This window comes from Pristis pectinata, chromosome 5 (genome assembly GCF_009764475.1).
Source record: "Pristis pectinata isolate sPriPec2 chromosome 5, sPriPec2.1.pri, whole genome shotgun sequence".
In the NCBI taxonomy this organism is placed as follows: Eukaryota; Metazoa; Chordata; class Chondrichthyes; order Rhinopristiformes; family Pristidae; genus Pristis; species Pristis pectinata.
In genome coordinates, this window is record NC_067409.1 from 3,889,446 (window position 1) to 3,915,112 (window position 25,667).

The 25,667-nt window shown below is 47.4% G+C and overlaps 1 protein-coding gene across 3 annotated transcripts in view; it reads right to left on the minus strand.

Moving 5' to 3' along the window:
* Positions 1 to 25,667, minus strand: part of adck5 (aarF domain containing kinase 5) — a 67,077-nt gene that overhangs the window by 6,967 nt on the left and 34,443 nt on the right. For 2 of the 3 annotated variants that reach the window (XM_052015505.1, XM_052015504.1), the window contains exons 7-13: positions 22,163 to 22,276; positions 20,413 to 20,544; positions 18,657 to 18,740; positions 15,354 to 15,435; positions 13,685 to 13,763; positions 4,378 to 4,469; positions 2,661 to 2,919 (exon numbers count right to left, since the gene is read on the minus strand). In XM_052015505.1, the coding sequence (XP_051871465.1) occupies positions 2,661 to 2,919; positions 4,378 to 4,469; positions 13,685 to 13,763; positions 15,354 to 15,435; positions 18,657 to 18,740; positions 20,413 to 20,544; positions 22,163 to 22,276 (842 nt within the window). The remainder of the gene's footprint in view (positions 1 to 2,660; positions 2,920 to 4,377; positions 4,470 to 13,684; positions 13,764 to 15,353; positions 15,436 to 18,656; positions 18,741 to 20,412; positions 20,545 to 22,162; positions 22,277 to 25,667) is intronic. The other variant, XM_052015506.1, reaches the window with a different exon arrangement.

Sequence of the window (25,667 nt, forward strand, 5' to 3'; positions counted from 1 at the left end):
TTTTCCACACAGAGCGTGGTGGGTATATGGAACGAGCTGTCAGAGCACGTGGTAGAGGCAGGTACAATTATGTTTAACAGTCATTTGGACAGGTACATATTTAGGAAAGGTTTAGAAGGATGTGGGCTAAATGCATGCAAATAGGACTAGCTTAGATGGGGATCTTGGTCAGCATAGATGAGTTGGGCTGAAGGGCCTGTTTCCATGATCAAAGCCTCCCACTTAACCAGGAGGCTGAGGGAAAACGTGCCAATATTTGGCTGCCCAAAAGTACCACTGACATAAACCTGCTCCACAATCAGATGCCTGGCTCCATCCCATCTGAATGCTTTGCCTCCACAACTGGCAATAAAACAGGGTTGTCTACTGGGACGCAACCTTTTCTCCATTTTCCCAGCCACTCTTGAAACATTAATCCAATCTAAGACCAACACTGGACTGGGGGCAAGCTGTCCATCCTCTCCACTGCTGGGACTACAGTCCCGTCAGTAACAGAACTTCAGCAGCCAGTGGGCTGTGTCATAGTTGGACCTTCAAAGGATGCCTCTAAGCCCTCAACATCAGCAAAGCAAAACACTCTCCAACAGCTCCTTTCAGTCGATCACTGGACCCAGCAAAGGTCTATATCGACAGTGAGCAAATGGAAAAGGTGCAGCCCTTTGTTTAACTGGGAAGGCACCTCTTTCAGAGGACATTGAGATTCTCACCTTTGGCAGATGATGTGACTGATGTTCAGTAACCGCAACAGACTACAGAACAGGCTTTGCATTCACAACGTGGTGATGATCCCAACTCTCTTCTCTGATCCCTGCGTTAATGAAAGGCTTGCAATGGCAGCACCAGCACTTTCATTGGAAGATCCTCAAAGTGGGAAGATGCTGGTGTCATCACAGACACCAACATCTACAGCGCTGACTATCCAGAGATAATGGTGGGAGCCTTTGCTTGCTACACGGGTACATAGTCCGCTGACAGTGGCGTCACAGGTAGACAGGGTGGTGAAGAAGGTACTTGGCTCACTTGCCTTCATCGGTCAAGGCACTGATTACAAGAGTTGGGACGTTACGTTGCAGTTGTATAAGACATTGGCGAGGCTGCACTTGGAGCACTGTGTACGATTTTGGCCACCCTGTTATAGGAAAGGTGTCATTAAACTGGAAAGAGCACAGAATATTTACAAGAATGATGCCAGGGCTCGAGGGCCTGAGTTATAAGGAGAGGTTGGACAGGCTGGGACTTTATTCTTGGAGCGTAGGAGACTGAGGGGCGTATAAGATCATGAGGGGCATAGAGATCTGAGGGGCAACAGCTGGTGGTGCATATATGGAACGAGCTGCCAGAGCAAGTGATTGAGGCAGGTACAATAACAATACTGAAAATACAGTTGGACAGGTACATGGATAGGAAAGGTTTAGAGGGATATGGGCCAAATGCAGGCAAAAGGGACAAGCTTAGATGGGAATCTTGGTCAGCATAGACGTGTTGGGCTGAAGGGCCTGTTTCCGTGCTGTATAACTCCATGACTGTACACATCACCAGTGGGGAAAGGAAACACTTTACAGACAGTCCCAGGGAAAACAGCAAGAGGCGCGGCATCAACACCGCACACTGCGAGGCAGCGGCCAGCTGCCAAACCCCAGTGAGGAAAACCACCCAGATAAATGTCTGAGAAGAACACCAGCCAACCCTTGCAGCCCAAGGACTCGGCTCCTCAGAAAAAGTGCAGCAAAAAATCCTGCAAGAGCTCATCCCCGATCCCAGGACTGTGTCCATACACGTGGAATCCACAGTCTCTGACCATGCCCGTGTACGTCACACCACTGGCTGTGGAAGACGTGGTAAGTGCTATGGAGGAGACGTGTTTTGGAGAACCCGCTCCTCCGGAAGGGCAATGTAAAGTTCATTTGGAAGCTGGGAAGATGGCCAGGGACAGGGAGCAGAAACCTGGAGTTAGCAGTGTGGTGACATCGTTACAAAACCATCAGCTATAGGAGCAGAATCAAGCCATTTGGCCCATCGTCTTCTCCGCCATTCAATCATGGCTGTTTTTTTTTATTTTCAACCCCATTCTCCCCATAACCCCCTCACCAATCAAGAACCAGTCAATCTCTGCCTTAAATACACCCAATGATTTGTCCTCCACAGCCGTCTGTGGCAACGAATTCCAGATTCACCACCCTCTGGCTGAAGAAATTCCTCCTCACCTCAGCTTTAAAGGGACGTCCCTTTATCCTGAGGCTGTGCCTCGGATCCTGGACTCTCCCACTGATGGAAACGTCCTCTCCCCGTCCACTCTATCCAGGCCTTTCAGTATCCAGTAGGTTTCAATGAGATCCCCCCTCAAATGCAAGATGCATTTCACTGTGTGTTTTGATGTACGTGACTAATCAAGATATCTCATCTCCTTCTGAACTCCATTAAGTACACACCCAGAGACAAACACTTCTCATAGGTTAACCCTTTCATTCCTGGGATCATTATTGTGAACCTCCTCTGGACCCTCTCCAGGGCCAGCACATCCTTCTTGAGATAGAGCCCAAAACTGCTCACAATATTCCAAATGCGGGCTGACCAACGCCTTATAAAGCCTCAGCAATACATCCTTGCTTTTACATTCTAGTTGCCTCAAAATGACTACCAACACTGCATTTGCCTTGTACCTTTTGGCCATGAGGACATATCGATCGACAGGCGAGCCCAGGATGGTGTTGATGCTGCGCACGGTGTTGATGTTCCTGAAGACCAAGAGCATGGGCCGCGGGAGATCCTTCAGCACCTGGATGATCCTGTCAAAGTGGTTGTTGGCCATGTCCTGCATGTATGCCCTCTCCTCATGGGTCAGGATGTTGGCCAGGTGGAAGGCCGTCTCCTTCATGTTGATTGGCCGCTGCATCAGGATCTCGCAGAACAGGAAGTAGTCTGCAGAGAAGGGTGGGAAGGAAGGTTACAGTCAGGTTAAGGTGCACAAGAATATCACCCATTCCAAGGCAGAAATCAATCACAGGATTACAGCAGTGTACATTCTCCACCCCACATCCCTAAAACCTGTGTCAGAGTGTCATACAGCATGGAAACAGGCCCTTCGGCTCAAATGGTCCATGCCGACCAAGATTCCCATCATAGATCATCCCATTTGCCTGCATTTGGCCCATATCCCTCTAAACCTTTCCTGTCCATGTACCTGTCCAAATGCCTTTTAAAAGTTGTTAATGTACCTGCCTCAACCACTTCCTCTGGCAGCTCGTTCCACATACAGACCACCCTCTGGGTGAAAAAGTTGCCCCTCAGGTTCCTATTAAATATCTCCCCTCACACCTTAAACCTGTGCCCTCTAGTTCTTGATCCCCCAACCCCGAGAAAAAGACTGTGTGCATTCACCCTATCTATGGCCCTCATGATTTTATACACCTCTATAAGGTCACCCCTCAGTCTCCAATGGAAGAGGTTGCCAGAACAAATCCCTTGCCCACAACTAGACTGTTAGTGTCAGCAGGACATGCAGCACACAGTGGTGCCCTGTTTGTACCAACCTGTTCTCCCACTTACACTGTACACCTCACCACCCCAACACTGAGGCAAACTTCATTGATTCAGGAGAAGCAGCTGCTACCAGCGCTCCCACCCCTGCGGGACAGACAGATCAAGTAAGGACGGGGTCCTCCACACATCTTAGGAAGTCCGCTCCTTTTCAACCATTCCCATAAATGAGAAAGAGGTCTGTGAACAACAGGTGTTACCTATGGAGTCAAAGTGATATAGCAGGACCTTCAGCCCACAGAGTCCGCACCAACCATCAACCACCCAGTTACTCTAATCCTACGTTTATCACCCCACATCCCCAACAGCTCCCCACAGGCTCTACCACCCACCGGTGTGGAGGGTGGTAAGGGTTGAAAGGAGAGGCTGGACAGGCTGGGACTGTTTTCCCTGGAGCATTGGAGGCTGAGGGCTGACCTTATGATATCATGTTTATAAAATCATGAAGGGCATAGATAAGCTGGACGGTCATGATCCCTTTCCCCAGGGCAGGGAAGTCTAAATTGGAGGGCATGGGTTTAAGGTGAGGGGGAAAGATTTAAAGGGGACCTGAGAGGTAATTTTTCCAACACAGAGGGTGGTGGGGATGTGGAACGAGCTGCCAGAGGAAGTGGTAGAGGCAGGTACAACTACATTTAAGAGACACTTGGAGAGGTACATGGATACGGAAGGTTTAGAGGGATATGGGCCAAACACGGGCAAATGGGACTAGGAAGATACCTTGATCGGCGTGGACGAGTTGGGCACAAGGATCTGTTTCCGTGCTGTATGACTCCATAATATTTGCTGATGGATCAGCGAACTGCTTCACGAAAGTAAAGATCTGGTCAGGTGTCTCACCTTTGACTCCTAGCTCCTTGGAGTACTTCTTCATCGCTGCATCATTGAGGAGGACAATGGAACGCCAGAGTTTGCAAAGGCTCACCCGATCTCTAGAAGGAAATGCAGCAATGAGTGACCACCAGGTACAGTAAGTGGTCAAGGAGAAATCAGTCCTCCTCCGACAGTCTCTCCCACCCCAGCAACCTCTGGCATCGAACAGGACCTCACTGGGGGGGGGGGGGGGGGGGGGGGGGGGGGTGAAGCGAATTAAAACCTACCCTATATTGAAAGACCTGGACAGAGTGGACGTGGAGAGGATGTTTCCGTCAGTGGGAGAGTCTGGGACCAGAGGGCACGGCCTCAGAATAGAAGGACGTCCCTTGAGAAGAGAGATGAGGAGGAATTTCTTCAGCCAGAGGGTGGTGAATCTGTGGAATTCATTGCCACAGACGGCTGTGGAGGCCAAGTCATTCGGTGTATTTAAAGCGGAGGTTAATAGGCTCTTGATTAGTAAGGGCGACAGAGGTTATGGAGAGAAGGGGGTTGAGAGGGAATAAATCAGCCAGTGATCAAATGGCAGGGCAGACTCAATGGGCTGAATGGCCTGATTCTGCTCCTGGGTCTTATGGTCCATAGGACGTGAAGGGAACAGCACCAGCTCCAACTCCCACACACCGGACTCGGGAGGTCTCACCATTCCTGTACCGTTCCCAGCGTGGCAGCATTGTTACCACACAGGGCACACTGATGAGGAGGAGATGAGTCCCCACCATCTCAGGCATCGGGACTTGACAATAAATAGTCACAGAGACTTGGTGCAGAAACAGGCCCTTTGGCCTGTCGAGTCCATGCTGACCAGCAATTACCAAACCTATCCTAACCTTATTTTATTCTCCCCACCTCAGTCACTCTCTCTTCTCCCCCTTTCCATCAGGCAGGAGATACAAATGGTTGAGAACATGTACCACCCGGCTCAAGGACAGCTTCTACCCCGCTGTTATAAGACTGTTGAATGGACCTCTTGAACGATAATGATGAATACTTGATCTCTCAATCCACCTCGTCGTCCGTGCACTTTGTCTGTCTACCTGCACCGCACTCTCTCTGTAACTGTGACACTATATTCTGCATTGTTCTTTCCCCCTTTTGTAATACCTTGATGTACTTATGTATGGAATGATCTGTCTGAATGGCATGCAGACAAAAGCTTTTCACTGCATCTCAGCAAGTGACAATAATAAACCAATTACTGGTCACCACATTCCCAACAACTTCCCCCAGATTCTGTCCCTCACCTACACAGGGGGCAACTTACAGCAGCCAATTAACCCAACACATCTTTGGGATGTGGGAGGAAACCGGAGCACCCAGGGGAAACCCACACAGTCACAGGGGAGAACATGTCAACTCCACACAGACAGCACCGGATCTGGGTCAGAACCTGGGTGACGGGAGCCGTGAGGCAGCAGCTCTGCCATCTGTGTCACTGTGCTGCCCCTGTGGAGCTCACCTCGAGGTCACAATGCCTGTATTTTTCAACAGGAACCTCCTTTCTGGGATAGAGGGCGTCTGTGGCACTGGGCTAACTGGGCATTCTCAAAGTCAGACAACTGAGGGCACAGTTAAACACCATCCCACTTGTACAGGCAAACACTCACACTTCACAGGGTAGCTGCTGGCAATGGAACCCAAGACCTACTGTGCTGACCCAGCTGTTGCCTCCGTACACAAAGTGCAGATAGTGTACTGAACCAGATAGTGTGTTTACCCCGGAGATTAGTACTGTCTTTGCTGAATTACTAAACTGCAGGGATTGCAACAGCAGTAAAAAAACAACAAAAACTCAAGCATAATTCTCCTTTAAGAACCATAAAAAACTACAGCACAGAAAACAGGCCATTTGGCCCTTCTAGTCTGTGCCAAAACATTCTGCTAGTCCCATTTACTGCCCCCAGCCCATACCCCTCCAGATCTCTCTCGTCCATGTATCTATCCAATTTACTCTTAAAAGTTAAGAGTGAGCCCGCATTTACCACATCAGATGGCAGCCCGTTCCACACTCCCACCACTCTGAGTGAAGAAGTTCCCTCTAATGTTCCCCCTAAACCTTTCCCCTTTCACTCTAAAACCATGTCCTCTCGTACTTATCTCTCCTAATCTAGGTGGAAAGAGCCTACTTGCATTAACTCTGTCTATACCCTTCATCATTTTGTAAACCTCTATCATATCTCCCCTCATTCTTCTCTGCTCCAAGGAATAAAGTCCTAACACACTCAATCTTTCCCTGTAACTCAACTCCTGAAGACCCAGCAACATTCTAGTAAATCTCCTCTGCACTCTTTCAATCTTACTGACATCCTTCCTGTAGTTCAGTGACCAGAACTGCACACAATATTCCAAATTTGGTCTCACCGATGACTTATACCTCACCAAAACATTCCAACTCCTATACTCAATACTTTGATTTATAAATGCCAGGATGCCAAAAGCCTTTTTTACAACCCTGTCTACCTGTGACTCTACTTTCAGGGAATTATGTATCTGAACTCCCAGATCCCTTTGTTCCTCCGCACTCCTCAGTGCCCTACCATTTACTGTGTATGTTCTCCCTTGATTTGTCCTTCCAAAATACAACACCTCACACTTGTCTGCATTAAATTCCATCTGCCATTTTCTGGCCCATTCTTCCAGTTGGTCCAGATCCCTCTGCAAGCTTCGAAAGCCTCCCTCACTGTCCACTACACCTTCAATCTTAGTGTCATCAGCGAACTTACTAATCCAATTTACGACATTATCATCTAGATCATTGATATATACAACAAACAACAATGGCCCCAACACAGATCCCTGAGGCACACCACTAGTCACAGGCCTCCAGTCTGAGAAACAACCATCCACAACCACTCTGTCTTCTCCCACTCAGCCAATTTCGAATCCAGTTTACAACCTTTCCATGAATACCCATTGACTGAACCTTCTGAACTAATCTCCCATGTGGGACCTTGTCAAAGGCCTTACTAAAGTCCATGTAGACAACATCCACAGCCTTACCTTCATCTACCTTCTTAGTGACCTCCTCAAAAAACTCCACAAGATTCGTTAAACACGATCTACCACGCACAAAACCATGCTGACTATCCTTAATCAACCCTTGGCTGTCCAAATACTTATATGTCCTATCTCTCAGAACACCTTCCAATAATTTACCCACTACTGATGTCACGCGCACTGGCCTGTAATTACCTAGTTTACTCTTCGAGCCTTTCTTAAATGGAACAACATGAGCTACCCTCTAGTCCTCTGGCACCGCACCCGTGGCTAAGGACATTTTAAATATCTGCCAGGGCCCCTGCAATTTCTATACTAGTCTCTCTCAAGGTCCGAGGAAATATCTTGTCAGGCTCTGGGGATTTAGCTACCTTTATTCACTGTAAAGCATCAAGTACCTCCTCCTTTTTAATCTCTATGTTCCATGACACTACTGCTTGTTTCCCTTCCTTCCATATGCACGATGCCCGTTTCCTGAGTAAATACTGATGCAAAAGAACTGCTTAAGATCTCCCCCATCTCCTGAGGCTCCACACACATACGACCACTCTGATCTTCTAGGGGACCAATTTTGCTCTTAATATACCTGTAGAAACCCTTTGGGTTTACCCTCACATTATCTGCCAAAGCAGCCTCATGTCTTCTTTTTGCCTTCCTGATTTCCTTTTTTCAGTATTTTCTTACATTTCCTATACTCCTCAAGTACCTCATCCGTTCCTAGTTGCCTATACCTGCTATACACCGCTCTCTTTTTCTTAACCAGCTTACCAATATCCTTTGAAAACCAAGGTTCCCTAAGCTTGTTACCCTTGCCTTTAATCCTGACAAGAACATAGAGAACTCTGCATGTTCTGTCTGCACTCTCAAAATTTCATCTTTGAAGGCTTTCCATTTACTGAGCAAATAACTTACCCCAATCCACCCTACCTAGATCCTTTCTCATTTCCACAAAATTGGCCTTTCTCCAATTTAGAACGTCCACTCGAGAACCAGACCTATCCTTATCCATAATTATCTTGAAACTAATTGCATTATGGTCTCTGGACCCAAAATGCTCACCTACACATACTTCTGTCACCTGACCTGCCTGGTTCCCTAATAGGAGATCAAGTATTGCATTCTCTCTCATTGGTACCTCTATATATTGATTTAGAGAACTCTCCCGAACACATCTGACAAATTCCAAGCCATCCAACCCTTTCACAGTGTGGGAGTCCCAGTCAATATGTGGAAAGTTAAAATCCTCCACTATTACAACTTTCTGCTATCTCCCTACAGATTTGTTCCTCCAGTTCTCTCCGACTATTGAGCAGTCTATAATACAACCCTATTAGTGTGGCCACACCTTTCCTGTTCCTCAGTTCCACCCATATGGCCTCTGTAGATGAGCCCTCCGGGTTGTCCTGTCTACGCACAGCCGTGATCTGTTCCCTGACCAGTAATGCCACTCCTCCCCCTTTCATCCCTCCCCCTCTATCACGTCTGAAACAACGGAAGCCCAGAACATTAAGCTGCCAGTCCTGCCCCTCCTGCAACCATGTCTCACTAATAGCAATAACATCGTAATCCCACGTGCCAATCCACGCCCTAAGCTCATCCGCCTTACCTACGATACTCCTTGCATTGTAATAGATGCACCTGAGAACATTACCATCATGTACAAACCTTTGATTTCTGTCCATATCTGCAGACCTCGCACGATCATTTTCCTCCTCACTTTCTTCTCTAACACTCTGGTTCCTCTCCCCCTGCAAATCTAGTTTAAACCCACCGGAGCAGCACTAGCAAACCTACCCGCAAGTATGTTAGTCCCCTTCCAGTTCAGGTGTAAACCGTCCCTTCGGAACAGATCCCACCTTCCCTGGAACAAAGCCCAATTATCCAGAAACCTGAAGCCCTCCCTCCTGCACCAACTCCTTAGCCACATATTTAGCTGCATGATCCTCCTATTTCTAGCCTCACTAGCATGTGGCACTGGTAGCAATCCTGAGATTGCAACCTTGGAGGTCCTGTCCTTTAACTTTGCACCTAATTCCCCAAACTCTCTTTGCAGGACCTCCCCCTTCTTCCTATCCACGTCATTGGTCCCTACATGGACCACGACATCTGGCTGCTCACCCTCCCTCCAGAGAATATCAAGAACTCGATCTGAGATATCACGGATCCTGGCACCAGGGAGGCAACAGACCATCCGGGATTCTCGATCTCTCCCACAGAATCTCCTATCTGTCCCCCTAACTATTGAATCCCCATCACTACTGCTCTCCTCTTTACCCTCCCTCCTATCTGAGATGAGGGTCCCGCCTCGGTGCCAGAGACTTGACCACTACAACTTGTCCCTGGTAGGTCGTCCCCACCAGCAGTATCCAGAACGGTATACTTATTGTTGATGGGAACGGCCACAGGGGTGCACTGCTCCTTCTGTCTAATCCCCTTCCCTTTCCTAACAGTCACCCAGCTACCTGCCTCCTGACTTTTAGGTGTAACTATCTCCCTGAAACTCCTATCTATGTCTGCCTCTACCTCCCGAATGATCCGAAGTTCATCCAGCTCCAGTTCCCTAACACGGTTTGCCAGGAGCTGCAGCTGGATGCACCTTTTACAGGTGTAGTCATCAGGGACAAGCGTGCTGTCCCCGACTTCCCACATTCTGCATTCGGAGCACACAACTGCCCGAGCTGCTGCCTTCATTACCCAATCCGACTTTAATTAACTTAAAGGAACTTACCGGCCTTACCTCTCAGGGTGCTAGCTCTTCCTCGGCCTCTGCTCGCCGAAGCCTCAAGGCTCCACTCCTACCCTGAGCCACTCTCACACTGGCCGCTCCTCTTATTACCGCTCCTGATATTTGTCCCTTTCAATTACCTCAAGTACTCACTCTCACTAATTAACCAATAAACACGACTTTTAAATACTCAGCCCCTACCTGTCAGGGACCTGCTCCTCCTTCACTGCCATACAACTCCTTCACTGGATTCTACATCAGCCTGCCGGCTTCAGTTACTGGCTAGCTTTAATTAACATGCAAGCTAAGAAGCTATCACTTGGCACACATAGAACGCTACAGTACAGAAAACAGGCCATTCAGCCCTTCTAGTCTGCCCCGAAACTCAAGGGTGAGCCCGCATTTACCACGTCAGATGGCGGCTCGTTCCACACTCCCACCAGTCTCTGAGTGAAGAAGTTCCCCCTAAACCTTTCCCCTTTCACCCTAAAGCCATGTCCTCTCGTACTTATCTCTCCAAATCTAGGTGGAAAGAGCCTACTCGCATTTACTCTGTCTATACCCCTCATAATTTTGTAAACATCCATCAAATCTCCCCTCATTCTTCTACGCTCCAAGGAATAAAGTCCTAACCTGTTCAATCTTTCCCTGTAACTCAACTCCTGAAGACCCGGCAACATTCTAGTAAATCTCCTCTGCACTCTTTCAATCTTACTGATATCCTTCCTATAGTTAGGTGACCAGAACTGCACACAATAGAAATGATGTATTTGGTAATTGGGGAGACATTGGGTAATGTTCAAAGGAGTCTTGGTGTGCTTGTACACAAGTTACTGAATACTGACGTATAGCAAGTGACTGAAGGGGATGCATTGACCCGGGAATACTATTTTCTTGAATTCAGATGAATGAAAGACAATCTCATCAAAATGTACACAATTCTTAAAGGGCTTGACAGGAAGATGTTCCTTCTGTTGAGTCTGGGCCATTAGACGAGGAGAATGTTCTTCACTCAGGTAACGGTGAACCTTTGGAATTCTCTGCTCTGGAGGCTCAGCTCGCACAGCCCTCCAAAACATTCAAAACACAGACTGAAAGATTTCTGGACATCAGTGGAATCAAGAGATATGGAGATATTGCTGGAAAATGGCATCGAGGTAAAAGTACGACAGCATATTCGAAGGGCCAGATGTCCTGCTCCTGCTATTTCTTATAGAACAAGCGACTTCAGAAAGAGAAGGGTTGTAGAGAGTTGCTAGTAGGTCGGGGTAGGCAGAGACTGCACCCATGTCAGGTAAGGGGCAGAAGTAATCCCATGTGTCTCTCTCTCAGGCACAAGGTCCCATCATGGCCTTTTCACTGAGGTGGGTTAAAAGGCACCATCCTGCTCAGCAGTCTTCCTGCATCCACCGATAGATCGTGAGTGCGACAAATGCAGTGATCAATCCCACCCGGTGCTAAATGGTTCCTGAAGGCCAGCTTTTCACGGATACCTTCTGCTGGGATGGAGGAGCAGTGATAATGACAGCACTTCTGCAAACTGATAATTTGCCAAGGCTGTCTCCTAACTTCCAAAATAAAAACAAGCACACACACACACGCACACAGGAATCATTCAGTCAACCCCAGAAAGAGCAAGGCCGGCGACTTGCAGGCTCCTGAGAAAAGACATCCCTCCACAGAACAGGGGGATAAATACAGAGTTGATGGACTTCTGGCACGCAGCCAGTGGTAGGTTGGAAAATCCGGCTCCATACTGGCATAAATATTCTTCCTGTCCGCTGCACCCTCAATCTGTGAACGAAACCTGTACAACCTTACTAGAATGTTGCCGGGTCTTCAAGAGTTGAGTTACAGGAAAGGATTGAACAGGTTAGGACTTTATTCCTTGGAGCGCAGAAGAATGAGGGGAGATTTGAAAATGAGGGGTATAGACAGAGTAAATGCAAGTAGGCTCTTTCCACCTAGATTAGGAGAGATAGGTACGAGAGGACATGGCTTTAGGGTGAAAGGGGAAAGGTTTAGGGGGAACATTAGAGGGAACTTCTTCACTCAGAGAGTGGTGGGAGCGTGGAACGGGCTGCCATCTGACGTGGTAAATGCAGGCTCACTCTTAAGTTTTAAGAATAAATTGGATAGATACATGGGAGAAGGTCTGTAGGGTTATGGACTGGGTGCAGGTCAATGGGACTAGCGGAATAAAGTTTTGGCACAGACTAGAAGGGCTGAATGGCCTGTTTTGTGTGCTGTAGCGCTCTATGGTTCTAAACTGCTCTGTCCCTTGTATTTAAAACCCCAACACTGCTGAAGATGGGTAACTCCCGCCAGCTACAACGTGATCCCACCGCCAGCCACATCTTCCCCTCCCCTTACTGCTTTCCTCAGGGATTACTCTTTCCGTGACCCCGGTCTGCTCATTTCCCACCCCACCCCTCTCCCCGGGCACATTCCCCTGTAACCAGAGGGAGTGTTACACTTGTCCCGACACATCCTCCCTCAACACCATCCAGGGACCTAAACAGCCCTTCCAGGTGAGGCAGACATTCACGTGCACCTCCTCCAACCTTGTTTATTGTATCCAGGCCTCCTCTACTTCAGAGGGGCTAGGCACAGACTGAGCGACCGATTCGCCGAGCACCTGCACCCTGTCTGGAGCTCCCGGTTGCCGGCCATTTTAATTCCCATACTGACCCGTCTGTCCTCTGCGTCCTCCACTGCCAGGGTGAGGCCAAACACAAACAAGAGGAACAGCACCTCATTTCCCCCGGGTCGTCTACAACCTGACGGTATGAACATTGAGTTCTCCAATTTCAGGGAACCTGCTCCCTCTGTCCCCATTCCGTCCCCTCCTGATGGTGGGCCAGTCCCTCCTACACCCACCCCAGTCCCCACCACCCACACACCCCTCCCACTGGGATCCACCCCACCCCCATCTGCCCTCCACACCTCCTTTATTTGGTTCCATGCTCCACCTTCTATCAGATTCCTCCATCTGCAGCCCTTTGTTGCTTCCACCTACCAGCCTCTGTACCCGTTTCCCACCCTCCCCTCCGCCATCTGCCTATCCCCCCTCCTCACCCAGATCCACCTATCACCTGCCAGCCCTTGCTCCACCCCTTTACACTGGCTTTCTCTCTTCTTATCTTCATCCAGATGAAGGGTCTCAACCCGAAACATCGACTGTCCATTTCCCTCCACAGATGCTGCCTGACCCACTGAGGTCCTCCAGTGCTTTGTGTTGTGAGCAGAAGGTGGCCACTCGGCCCCTCAAGCCTGCCCCACCACTCAGTGTGATTGTGGCTGATCTACCCCAGACCTCCTCTTCTGTGCCAAGTCCCCACAACCCTCAATGCTCCAATTTTTTTTTTCCTTTTAGAAATGTATCTATTTCCTCTTTAAATACCTCAGCCCTCTGGGATAGAGAATTGCAGAGACTTGACACCCTCAGTGAGAGGAAATTTCTACCCTTGGTGTATCTGAGACCGTAATAATGATGGAGGGACATTATAATCGAGGTTGCAGTGCATTAACAAACAAAAAAAAACCACTTACTCTGCACTCAGGGTTTCATACAATCCATGGTCCAGAAGCACCAGTTCTGCCTTCCCATCTGGGCCCTTTCTAACCAACACTGCAATGAGAATGAGAAACAGAATCAGGTTTATTATCACAGACATACGAGGTGAAATTTGTTGTTTTGCGGCAGCAGTACAGTGCAAAGACATAAAAATTACTAAAATCACAAAAATAAATAAATAATGCAGAAAAATAACGAGGTAGTGTTCATGGACCGTTCAGAAATCTGATGGCGGAGGGAAAGAAGCTGTTCCTGAATCATTGAGTGTGGGTCTTCAGGCTCCTGTACCTCCTCCCCGATGGTAGTAACGAGAAGAGGGCAGGTCCCAGTTGGTGAGGGTCCTTAATGATGGAAGCCGTCTCCTTGAGACACTGCTTCTTGAAGATGCCCTTGATGGTGGGGAGGGTTGTGCCCGTGATGGAGTTGGCTGAGTCTACAACCCTCTGCAGCCTCTTGCCATCCTCCACATTGGAGCCTCCATACCAGGCGGTGATGCAACCGGTCAGAATGCTCTCCACTGTACATCTGTAGAAATTTGCGAAGTCTTTGGTGACACACCAAATCTCCTCAAACTCCTAATGAAGTAGAACTGCTGGTGTGCCTTCTTTGTGATTGCATCGACAAGACTCCAAGATTTCTTCACTCTTCCTATTCTGGCCTCCAGTAAAAACAGCTCTCCACCGGTGAGAAATCATTCAGCTACTGAGGTCCAAGCTCTGGAATTTCCCTCCTAAACACCTCAGTCTCTCTACTCTTCTCTCTCTACCTTTAAGATTCTCCTCAAAATCTTCCTGTCTGTGCTGGCTTGTGCCCATTTGTCCCAATATCTTCAGTAACTCGACGTCTACATTTAACTGTGAAAAGGACTATTAGATAGCAAATAAATACAAGTGTATCCCACATTACAGGTGGGTTGCATTCCTAGAAAACCATCTGTATCACAATTTTCAGTAACACAAACCCTTTTCTCCATGGGATCCCATGTTATAAGTAGAAATGTGTTGCTGAGGGAAGTTTTTCTCTCAACAATAATGCCCTCATCAGGTGCACAAGCCCACAGGCACAGGAATCCTGATTGTGTGGCTCCGAGAAAGAATTGTTGTTTTAATTAACTAGAAATGGATGTTACATTGTTTGATGAACTATCATTGTACAAGTATTAATGGAAGAGAGTGCCCTGTCAGTTTCCAGAGTAAATCCCTTAAGTAGCTTCCTGCTGTGAACAAGCATCCTGCCATCATTGTCCTTGGTAAACTATTTCAGTTCTCTGTAAACATTTTGTACATATTTATTTGTTTTATTTCATATAAATTCTGTAAGAGTAAATTTTTATTCCATATCTCAAATTTTTTGGTAGAAAAATGGACAGCTACGTGGGAGGGAAGGGTTAGATAGATACTAGAGCAGGATAAAGTGTCAGCACAACATCGTGGGCCGAAGGGCCTGTACTGTGCCGTAATGGTCTATGGATTCCATAAGAGCCAATTTCCTTTACATGATCTGCTGTAACATGGAGGTACACTGCACCCACCGACCAAACCTGCCCTCCTCTTTCCACCGTTATCTCACTACAGGATCTGTCCCTTGAAGGGATGATCATTCGAAGCTGAGCAAGGTCACGTTCAACAGTGCACAAGGACTTACCGTTGCCAGGGTGGGGGTCTGCGTGGATGAAGCCAGTGTAAAATATTTGCTCTGCAAAAGTCCTCACCAGTTTTTCTGCAACCTGAGGAGAGGGAGGATGTAAGGAGAGAGTTGGTCAGCCTGTGGTTCCACACTCTCAGCTGCACCACAACCCAACAAAACAGGGCGCTGGTGTGCAATACACGGGAACTGGTGTCACAGCATGAAATAATGGAGGGACAAACCTTCTTTAACAGGCACCACCCTGGAATCTCTTTCTGTAACATTAGAAACACTGTTTCAAATAAAGGTGATCAGTCCTTTCTCCAGCACATCCATGAGCCCTGAGGAAATGGTGGGACACTTGCCCATGTTGCTGCACGGAGGTGATGAAAGTGCTTTTGTGTCGTTGTTAGGGAGGGAGTGGTGAGGCCGTAGCTGGAATACTGTGTGCAGGTCTGGTCTGCCTATCTAGAAAACAACATGCTTGTTCTAGGGGCACAACAGAGAAGGCTCATCAGATTGATTCCTGAGATGGGGGTTGGTCCTATGATGAGATTAAGCAGACTGGTAAATAAATTGGTTTGTTATCGTCACACGTACCGAGGTACAGTGAAAAACTTTGTTCTGCATGCCATCCAAACAGACCGTTTCATCACATCAGTACATTGAGGTAGTACAAGGGGAAAGACTGCACTCATACTCAGTCATAACCATCCCAGGACATGACACCAGGAGCTCCTCGGGGCAGTGTTCTGGGCCCAACCATCTTCAGCTGCTTCATCAATGACCTTCCTTCCACCATTAGGTCAGAAGTGTGATGTGTTGCACTTTGTGGGGGGGGGTCAAATGTAAGAGGAAATTATACAGCTAATGGGAGGACACTTGGGACCATTAACGTACAGAGGGATCTTGGGTCACAAGTCGATAGCTCCCTGAAAGCAGCAACACAAATGGATAGGGTGGTAAAGGCGGCGTACAGCATGATTGCATTGATTAGTCGAGGCATTGAGTATAGAGTCAGGAGATCACGTTACAGCTGTATAAAAATTTGGTTAGGCCACCTTTGGAGTATTGTATTCAGTTCTGGTCACCGCATCACAGCAAGGATGTGGAGGCTTTGGAGAGGGTGCAGAAGAGGTTCACTAGGTTAGAAGAGTATTAGCTATAAGGAGAGGTTGGACAAACTTGGGTTGTTTTCTCTAGAGCATCGGAGGCTGAGGGGAGACCTGATAGAGGCTTATAATATTATAAGAGGCATAGATAGAGTAGACAGCCAGTAATTTTTTTCCCCAGGGTAGAAATGTCAAATACTAGAAGACATAGCTTTAAGGTGAGAGAGAGTCATCAAGCAATACAGCATGGATACAGGCCCTTCAGCCCAATGAGTCAATGACGACCACGGTGCCCAGAGAGAAAGTTTAAAGGAGATGTGTGGGACAAGTTTTTTTTTTAAAAACACAGAGTGGTAGGTGCTTAGAATGAGCTGCCAGGGAAGTGGTGGAAGCAGATACAATAGTGGTGTTTATGAGACATTTAGACAGACACATGAACGGACAGGGAATGGATGGATATGGATCATGTGCAGGGAGATGAGGGCGGCATGGTAGTGTAGCAGTTAGCGTAATGCTATTACAGCGCCAGCGATTGGGATTCAATTCCGGCCGCTGCCTGTGAGGAATTTGTACGTTCTCCCCGTGACTGCGTGGGTTTCCTCCGGGTGCTCCGGTTTCCTCCCACGTTCCAAAGACGTACAGGTTAGTAGGTTATCATGGGTGTAATTGGGCGGCGCAGGCTCGTTATCATGCTGTATAAATAAAGTTTCATAGTTTTGTTTTAAAAGATGGGATTTGGTTTAATTTGGCATCATGGTCGGCACAGACAAGGTGGGCCGAAGGGCCTGTTCCTGTGCTGTACTGTTCCATGTTCTGTGAGTACACAATGTTCTGTTCCATTCACAGCTCAGCTAATGAAGCAGCCTACGCCTGCATGCAGCAAGACTTGGACAATACTCAGGTACTGGCTAATAAATGGCTGGTAACAGCGGCACCCCCAAAACACCACGCAAGAGTCTAACCACCCACCCAGGACATTCACTGGCAGTGCTATCACCGAGGCCCCCACATCAATATTCTAGGGACCACCACTGACACCATCTTCATGTTGCGCTGCTTCAGGAAGGCTAACAGTATCGTCAAGGATGCCTGCCCCGCTGACCATCCCCTTTTCTCTCTTCTACCTTCTGGGAGAAGATACAGGAGCTTGAAAGCCCATATGTCCAGACTCAGGAACAGCTCCTTCCCCACTGCTGTCAGAATCCTGAACCAGTCCCATCTCACACTCCCTCCTGGTGGTGCTGCCTTGTTCTCTTAATTCTACCTCTCTCGGTCATTCCGTTATCATCACGTTAGCATTTCTTTTCACGCCACCTCAGTGTGCACTACAAGCTTTGCACTACTTTGTTGTTTTGCGCTAGTCTCTGTATTTACTGATGTATTTATTATCACGATGGATATTTGTTACTGTGAGCTTCACGCGAGCAAGGAATTTCATTGCACCCTGGTGTACGTAACAATAAATTAATCTGAATCTGAACAAATACCTCAACAGCACTTGACTAGAGTCATTACTCTGTGACTATCTACCAAAGCAAAAGCTTTCTAATACTTCGAATGCTCTGAGAGTCAGCCACAGCCAGCGCGTGCTCAATGCACACAAGCTTCAGTGTACTGAAACTATAAGTGGCCGCAAAGACCAGACTTGGAGTCATACAGCACAGAAACAGGCCCTTTGGCCCAACTGGTCCGTGATTTTTGACTTTGGCCCAAGATGCCCCATCCAAGCTGGTCCCATTTGCCAGTGTTTGGCCCATAACCTTCTAAACCTTTCCGATCCATGTACCTGTCCAACTGTCTTTTAAACATTGTTATTGTACCTGCCTCAACCACTTCCTCCGGCAGCTCGTTCCATAAATGGACCGCCATATATGGTCCAGTGTGTAAAAAAAAAAGTTACCCAAGTTCCTATTAAATCTCTCCCCTCTCACCTTAAACCTATGCCCTCTAGTTCTTGATTCCCCAACTCTGGGGAAAACGACTGTGCGTATTCACCCTATCTATGCCCCTCATGACTAGACAGGGACAAGCAAAAATAATCTTCCTGGCTCGCCACCCAACTCCCTGAGCACTGACCTGTGACCCTCCCCTCCCTCACTGACCCTCTAACACCCATCACCTAGGGTGACGTCCGAAGGAGGTAGGTGCCTGGAGAGAGAGGGGATGGAAACTCGTGGCGCTGCCCACATGAGACAAAGCCCACACTCACATCTTTCACAGTCAAGCCCTGCTGCTTGATTTCATCGACGCTGTTGATTTTGCAGCCTTCACAGTAATCAGCAGTCAAGATCCGCTGAAAGGGAAAGTACATACGGGTCAGACAGAGGTAGACTGAATATTCAACAGCACATCAAGGGCCCGAAACATGCTCAGAAGCTGCGTGGGAGGACGCGGACTGGGAGTGCTCAGAGCTGAGGAAACCAGAGAGAAGCCCAAGGGGGACAAAGTCTCCAGTATGGGTAAGTGGAAGGAGAATCCGGATCATCGGAGCTAATCTCCCCTCCTTTTTCCCCCTTTCTTAGTACATTACAACTTGTTTACATATTTTCCCAGTGCTGATGATGTTCTGAACGAAAAAGGTCAGTCAAAGACTGACCTTGTAGAGGCACGAGGGGCATTGATAAAGTGGATGGTCACAGTCAGTTTCCCAGGGTTAGGGAATCCAAAACTAGAGAACAAAAGGTTTAAGATGAAAGGGGAAAATATTTAAAGGGGACCTGAGGGGCAACCTTTTCACACAGAGGGTGGTGGGAATACGGAACAGGCCTCCAGAGGAAGCTGTAGAGGTGGGTACGATTACGATGTTTGAAAGACATTTGGTTGGACAGGTGCATGGATGGGAAAGTTTTAGAGGGAAATGGGTCAAGCATAGGCAAACAGGACCAGCTCAAGTAGACACCTTGGTCGGCATGGCTGAATTGGGCCGAAGGGTCTGTTTCCGTGCTGTACAACTCTATGACTCTGATCAGAATCTTGGCTGGTCCTAGAAGGAAGGACAGGTGGACAAGATGGTTAAGAAGCCACAAGGGATACTTGCCTTTAATGGCAGAGGTGCAAAACAACAGGGACTATACGTTACGTGGATGTCATTGCACACAAGAGGTTGTAGAGGAGACATACAAAGGTGTTGCTAGAACTGGAGAGTTACTGCAGATCAAGCAAACCATATTCTAAAACTGCTAATGCTGGAAATCTGAAATAAAAACAAAGTGCTGGAGATACTCATCAGGTCAGGCCGCATCTGTGGGAAGAGAAAGCGAGCTAACATTTTAGATTGAAGACCATTCATCAGAACGTCAGAGGTATGGACATGGAGAGAAAGATCACTTCCTTGGATACTGAGGGGACATTTAATACAGGTGTATATAAGAGAGGGGTCTGGACAGGGCAAAGAGGGGCCCATTTCCCTCAGAACAGGATAAATTAGCAATTTTATGGTGATTGTTAGGAATGCGTTGGAGGAGTGGGAGTGGGAGAGGGAGACTGGGAAAAGGGGTTAAGGAGGTATATTTGTACCCTAAAGCATCAAGGGTCTGGAATTCACTGCCTGAAAATCTTGGAATGTGAAGATTCATGTCATCAGTAACAGTCTTGTTTTAATTTTATTGGTGAAGAGACCCACTTCAGCACAGCCCAGATAGATATTAGATACTTAGATAATTATTTATTAGTCACATGTACATTGAAACACAGTGAAATGTATCTTTTTGCGTTACTGAGAATGTGCTGGGGGCAGCCCGCAAGTGTCGCCACGCTTCCAGCGCCAACATAGCATGCCCACAGCTCCTAACCTGTACATCTTTGGAATGTGGCAGGAAACCAGAGCACCCGGAGGAAACCCACGCAGACACGAGGAGAATGTACAAACTCCTTACAGACAGTGGCGGGAATTGAACCAGGGTTGCTGGCGCTGTAATAGCACTACACTACTGTGCTGCCCTAGATCCATTCCCCTCCAGGCTCACCTTGCTGGTCTGCTCCCAGTACACCTTGGGAACAACAACATATTTGAAGTGACTGAGATCTTGTGCACAGCGCTCCGCGTTACGGCCTTCATTCTCAAAGTCCAGTTCCTGGGCCAAGGTCCCCTTCAGGTCCTGCGAACACGGCAGAACAACACATACATTGACTCCATAAATCGCTGTGTCAGTTGGGATATACTGTAATGGGCCAGCCAATCTGCTATCAATTTCAGGTCATTGGCAACTTTTCTTTCCATCGGTTATCGTTTAACCCCTCAGGCAGAGATCCGAATTCTAGAAGCCAAACTGCAGATTATTTAAGATAAAACATACTGTGAAAAGCTACAACTTCAAGGAGGGTAGATGTACCCGTGCATACATGTACTTGTATATATGACAAATAAACTTGACTTTAACAATGCAAATGCTCCTATTTATCAAATGGAGACACAAGAGATGGAGATGCTGGAATCTGGAGCACAAGACAAACTGCTGGAGGAACTCAGCAGGACCGATTCAGGGTCTTGATCCAAAATGTCGACAGTTCCTTCTCTGCCTGCAGATGCTGCTCGACCCGCTGAGTTTCACCAGCAGAATTGTTTTGTTGCTCACTGTGTACCAAGCTATCTGAAGCTTCTAATCTGTTACTAATACAGCCCTACAGAACAATTACTTAGATCCTGCACAGATCAACTGGCAGGGGTATTTGCAGACACTTTTAACCTCTCCCTACTTTTTCGGTGGTCCCCACCTGCTTTAAGAAGACCACCATCATCCCAGTACCTAACAAAAACAAGGTAACATGCCTTAATGACTGCTGCCTTGTGACATCCACCATCACGAAGTGCTTCGAGAGGCTGGTCATGGCACACATCAACTCCAGTCTCCCGGAAAACCTCAACCCACTGCAATTCGCCTACCGCCGAAACAGGTCTACGACGGATGCCATTTCCCTGGCCCTAAGCTCAGCTCTGGAGCATCTGGACAATAAAGACACGTGGGTTAGACTATTGTTTATTGACTACAGCTCTGCCTTCTGTTTCCAAGCAAACTCACTTCTGAACTCCACAACCTGGGACTCAACACCTCCCTCTGTAACTGGATCCTTGACATTCTGACCAACAGACCACAATCAGTGAGGATAGGCAGCAATACCTCCAGCATGATTATCCTCAACACTGGTGCCCCACAAGGCTGTGTCCTCAGCCCTTTACTCTACTCCTTATACACTAATGACTGCGTGGCCAGATTCTGCTCTAGCTCCATCAGATGATACCACCGTAGTGAGTCAAATAGTAATGAGTCAGAGTACAGGAAGGAGATAGAGCCTAGTGGTCTGGTGTCATGACAACAACCTTTCCCTCAATGTCAGAAAAATAACAAAAAAGCTGGTCATTGACTTCAGGAAGTGGGGTGGTGCACATGCTCCTGAGGTCGGGAGGGTTGAGAGCTTCAAGTTCCTGGGAGTGAACATCACTAATCATGTAGATACCACGGCCAAGACAGCTCACCAGCACCTCTTCTTCCTCAGGAAGCTAAAGAAATTTGCCTGTCCTGGGCCATCCACGTAGACGCCTCACCAATTTTTAGATGCACCACAGCTTGGTATGGCAACTGCTCTGCCCGAGACCGCAAGAAACTGACCATTTCTGCTTCTTTAAAGAAGCTCACACTACCATAGACACTGTCCGAAACAATCTGACCGAGAATATATCATGATATATTCAGCATTCAGTTAGCAAAGGTAACACACCTGTAGGACCCAGCTGAACGCAAACTTTGGATGCATTAGCTGCACTATGGTCAAGAGGAACTCCAGAGTCAAGATATCTCCATCAAACCGGTCCCGTAGATCGATAAATTGAATCTGAAACAGGAGGAGGTATTAAATTATATCCAGCTCTGAGCTGAGCTGACAGAGTGGTGACACATTTAACAACTTAAACACCCACATTCCTGGTAGGAAATTAGCCTCAGAGTCAGCAGGTCATGGGTCCGCCTCAGTCCAGTGCAGTACTGAGGAATGCTACAATATCGGAGGCCCTATCTTTCAGTTGGCATGAAATGGAGCTCTCTCTAATGGATGCAAGAAATCCACAGCATCATTCAAAAGAAAACAGTGGAGCTGTAGGGAAAAAATGTATTCCTTAGTCCAAATGCCAGACATTTCATTTCAAGCACTTGGTGCTGCTGTTAAACATGTTATAGATTGTGTGAGGGGGCTCTAATGAATTCAGCAGTCAAGGAGTACTGAACCTGCAGTATGGATCTAAAACTCAGCCGATCTGCCTCAAACATAAATGTTGCCAACAGGGTACATAAACAGACTTTACAGTCATACAACATGGGAAAGGCCCCTTTGGCCCAGTGAATCTGCACCGACAAGTTGTACAAGACATTGGTGAGGCCATATTTGGAATAGTGTGTTCAGTTTTGGTCATCCTGCTATATGAAAGATGCCATTAAGCTGGAAGAGTGCAGAAAAGATTTACGAGAATGTTGCTGGGACTCAACAGACTGAGTTATAGAGAGAAGTTGAGCAGGTTAGGAGTTTATTTATTAAAGCATAGGAAAATGAGGGGGTAATCTTACAGAGGTGTATGAAATCACGAGGGGCATAGATAGGGTGAATGCACACACAGTCTTTTGCCCACAGTTGGGGAATCGAGAACTACAGGGCATAGGCTCAAGGCAAGAGAAGACAGATTTAATAGGAACCTGAGGAGCAAATTTTTCACCCAGAGGTTGGTCTATATATGGAATGAGGAATTGGTTGAGGCAGGTACATTAACAATGTTTAAAAGACACTTGGACAGGGTTAGAGGGATATGGGCCAAAAGTGGGCATGTGGGACTAGCTTAGATGGGCACTTGGTTGGCATGGACCAGTTAGGCTGAAGGGTCTGTTTCTGTGCTGTACTGTGAGACTTTAGGATTTTTAAGGGAGTTGATGGGGGAGATGGGATGAAACTGGCTGTTGGTGGTGGGGAATTCCGAGCCAGGCCACTGAGGAGAGGAACTGGGAAACTGTTCTCTGTGAAAAGAAAGGCAGAAGGGTGGAACTCTTTCCCTGAAAGGCAGAGGAGGCAAGCTTCATGCACAGCTTTAAACCTGAGACTGTTCCCAGGCATCAATTTAAAAGGCAAAGACAAAAACGACACTACACAATTCGTAACACTCAAAAGGCAAAAGCCGGTGATGTGTTAGAGTCATGAACAGATACAGTACGGAAACAAGGTCCACAGCTTCAGGACTGATGTCGACAATCCCCGACCCAATTTAATCTCCTCATGTTTCCCGTCAACTCCCACCAGGGTCGGACTGACTCAGCTACACATTGGGGGAAAGTTACAGCAGCCAGTTAACCTGCTAACTCACACATCTTTGGGATGTGGGAGGAAACCGGAGCACCTTGGTCTTGGTATATTATTGTCACTTGTACTGAGGTACAGTGAAAAGCTCGTCTTACAAACCAATCGTACAGGTCAATTCATTACACAGTGCAGTTACATTGAGTTAGTACAGAGTGCATTGAGGTAGTACAGGTAAAAACAATAACAGTACAGAGTAAAGTGTCACAGCTACAGAGAAAGTGCAGTGCAATAAGGTGCAAGGTCACAACAAGGTAGATCGTGAGGTCAGAGTCCATCTCATTGTATAAGGGAACTGTTCAATAGTCTTATCACAGTGGGGTAGAGGCTTCTCCTCAAGTCTGGTGGTGTGTGCCCTCAGGCACCTGTATCATCTATCTGATGGAAGAGGAGAGAAGAGAGAATGTCCCGGGTGGGTGGGGTCTTTGATTATGCTGGCTGCTACACCAAAACAACGAGAGGTAAAGAGAGTCCAAGGAGGGGAGGCTGGTGTCCGTGATGCACTGGGCCGTGTCCACAACTCTCTGCAGCTTCTTGCGGTCCTGGGCAGAGCAGTTGCCGTGCCAAGCCGTGATACATCCAGATAGGATGCTTTCTATGGTGCATCGGTAAAAGTTGGTTAAAGTCAAAGGGGACATGCCAAATTTCTTTAACCTCCAGGCGCTGGTGAGCTTTCTTGGCCGTGGCATCTACATGATTTAACCAGTTCAGGCTGTTGGTGATGTTCACACCCAGGAACTTGAAGCTCTCAACCCTCTCGACCTCAGCACCATTGATGTAGACAGGTGCATGTACACTGCCCCCTTTCCTGAAGTCAATGACCAGCTCTTTTGTTTTGTTGACATTGAGGGAATGGTTGTTGTCATGACATCATTCCACTAAGCTCTCTATCTCCTTCCTGGAGGAAACCCATGCAGTCACAGGGAGAATGTGCAAACTCCACACAGACAGCACCACAGGTCAGCAACGAAGACGGATCTCTGGAGGTGTGAGGCAGCAGCTCACCCTTAACCTTCAATACTTAAGGAACCTCAGCTTCACGTCAACCACAGCTGCTGCATCTAAAGCAGCAACCTTCATTCAAAATGGAGGCAAGCAGTTTGTTTTCTATAACTTATTGATTAGCATTAACAAGACATCAATGGGGTCAGAGCATGGCGACCCGTTGGATGCTGCTCTCTACAGATCTACTCATTGCTTCCATTATAATCGTTCTACTCCTTTAAATCTAAATTCTATGACTCTAAGATGACCTTGCACCTTATTGTCTGCCTGCACTTTCTCTGTAACTGTAACACTATATTCTGCATTGTTATTGTTTTCCCTTGTACTACCTCAATGCAACTGTTGAAATGAATTGATCTGTAGGGATGACATGCATAACAAAGATTTTTCCACTGTACCTTGGTACATGTGACAATAATAAACCAATTTACCAATATGCCAAATATTCCCTTAGTTACTTCTCATAACCAAGCCTTTGGAGACCACGTTATACTCTAGTGAGTTGTACAGCATAGAAATCTCATCCATACCAACCACTAATCTACACAAATCCTATTTGCCCTCATTAGGCCTGTAACCCTCCACACCTTTTCTATCCAAGTACCTGTCGAAATGTCTTTTATATGTTGTAATTGTACCCGCCTCTACCGCTTCCTCTGGCAGCTCGTTCAGATATTTACCACCCAGTGTCATAAACTTACCCCTCAGATCTCCTTTAAATTTCTCCCCTCTCACCTTAAACCTAGAATTTTAAACTCCCCCACCCTATGACTATCTACTCTGTGCCCATCATAAATTATAAACCTCTCTAAGATTGCATCACATCCTTATATGGCAATTCCAATGCACAAGAGGCTGTAGAGTGTAGTGGACACAGCCTGGT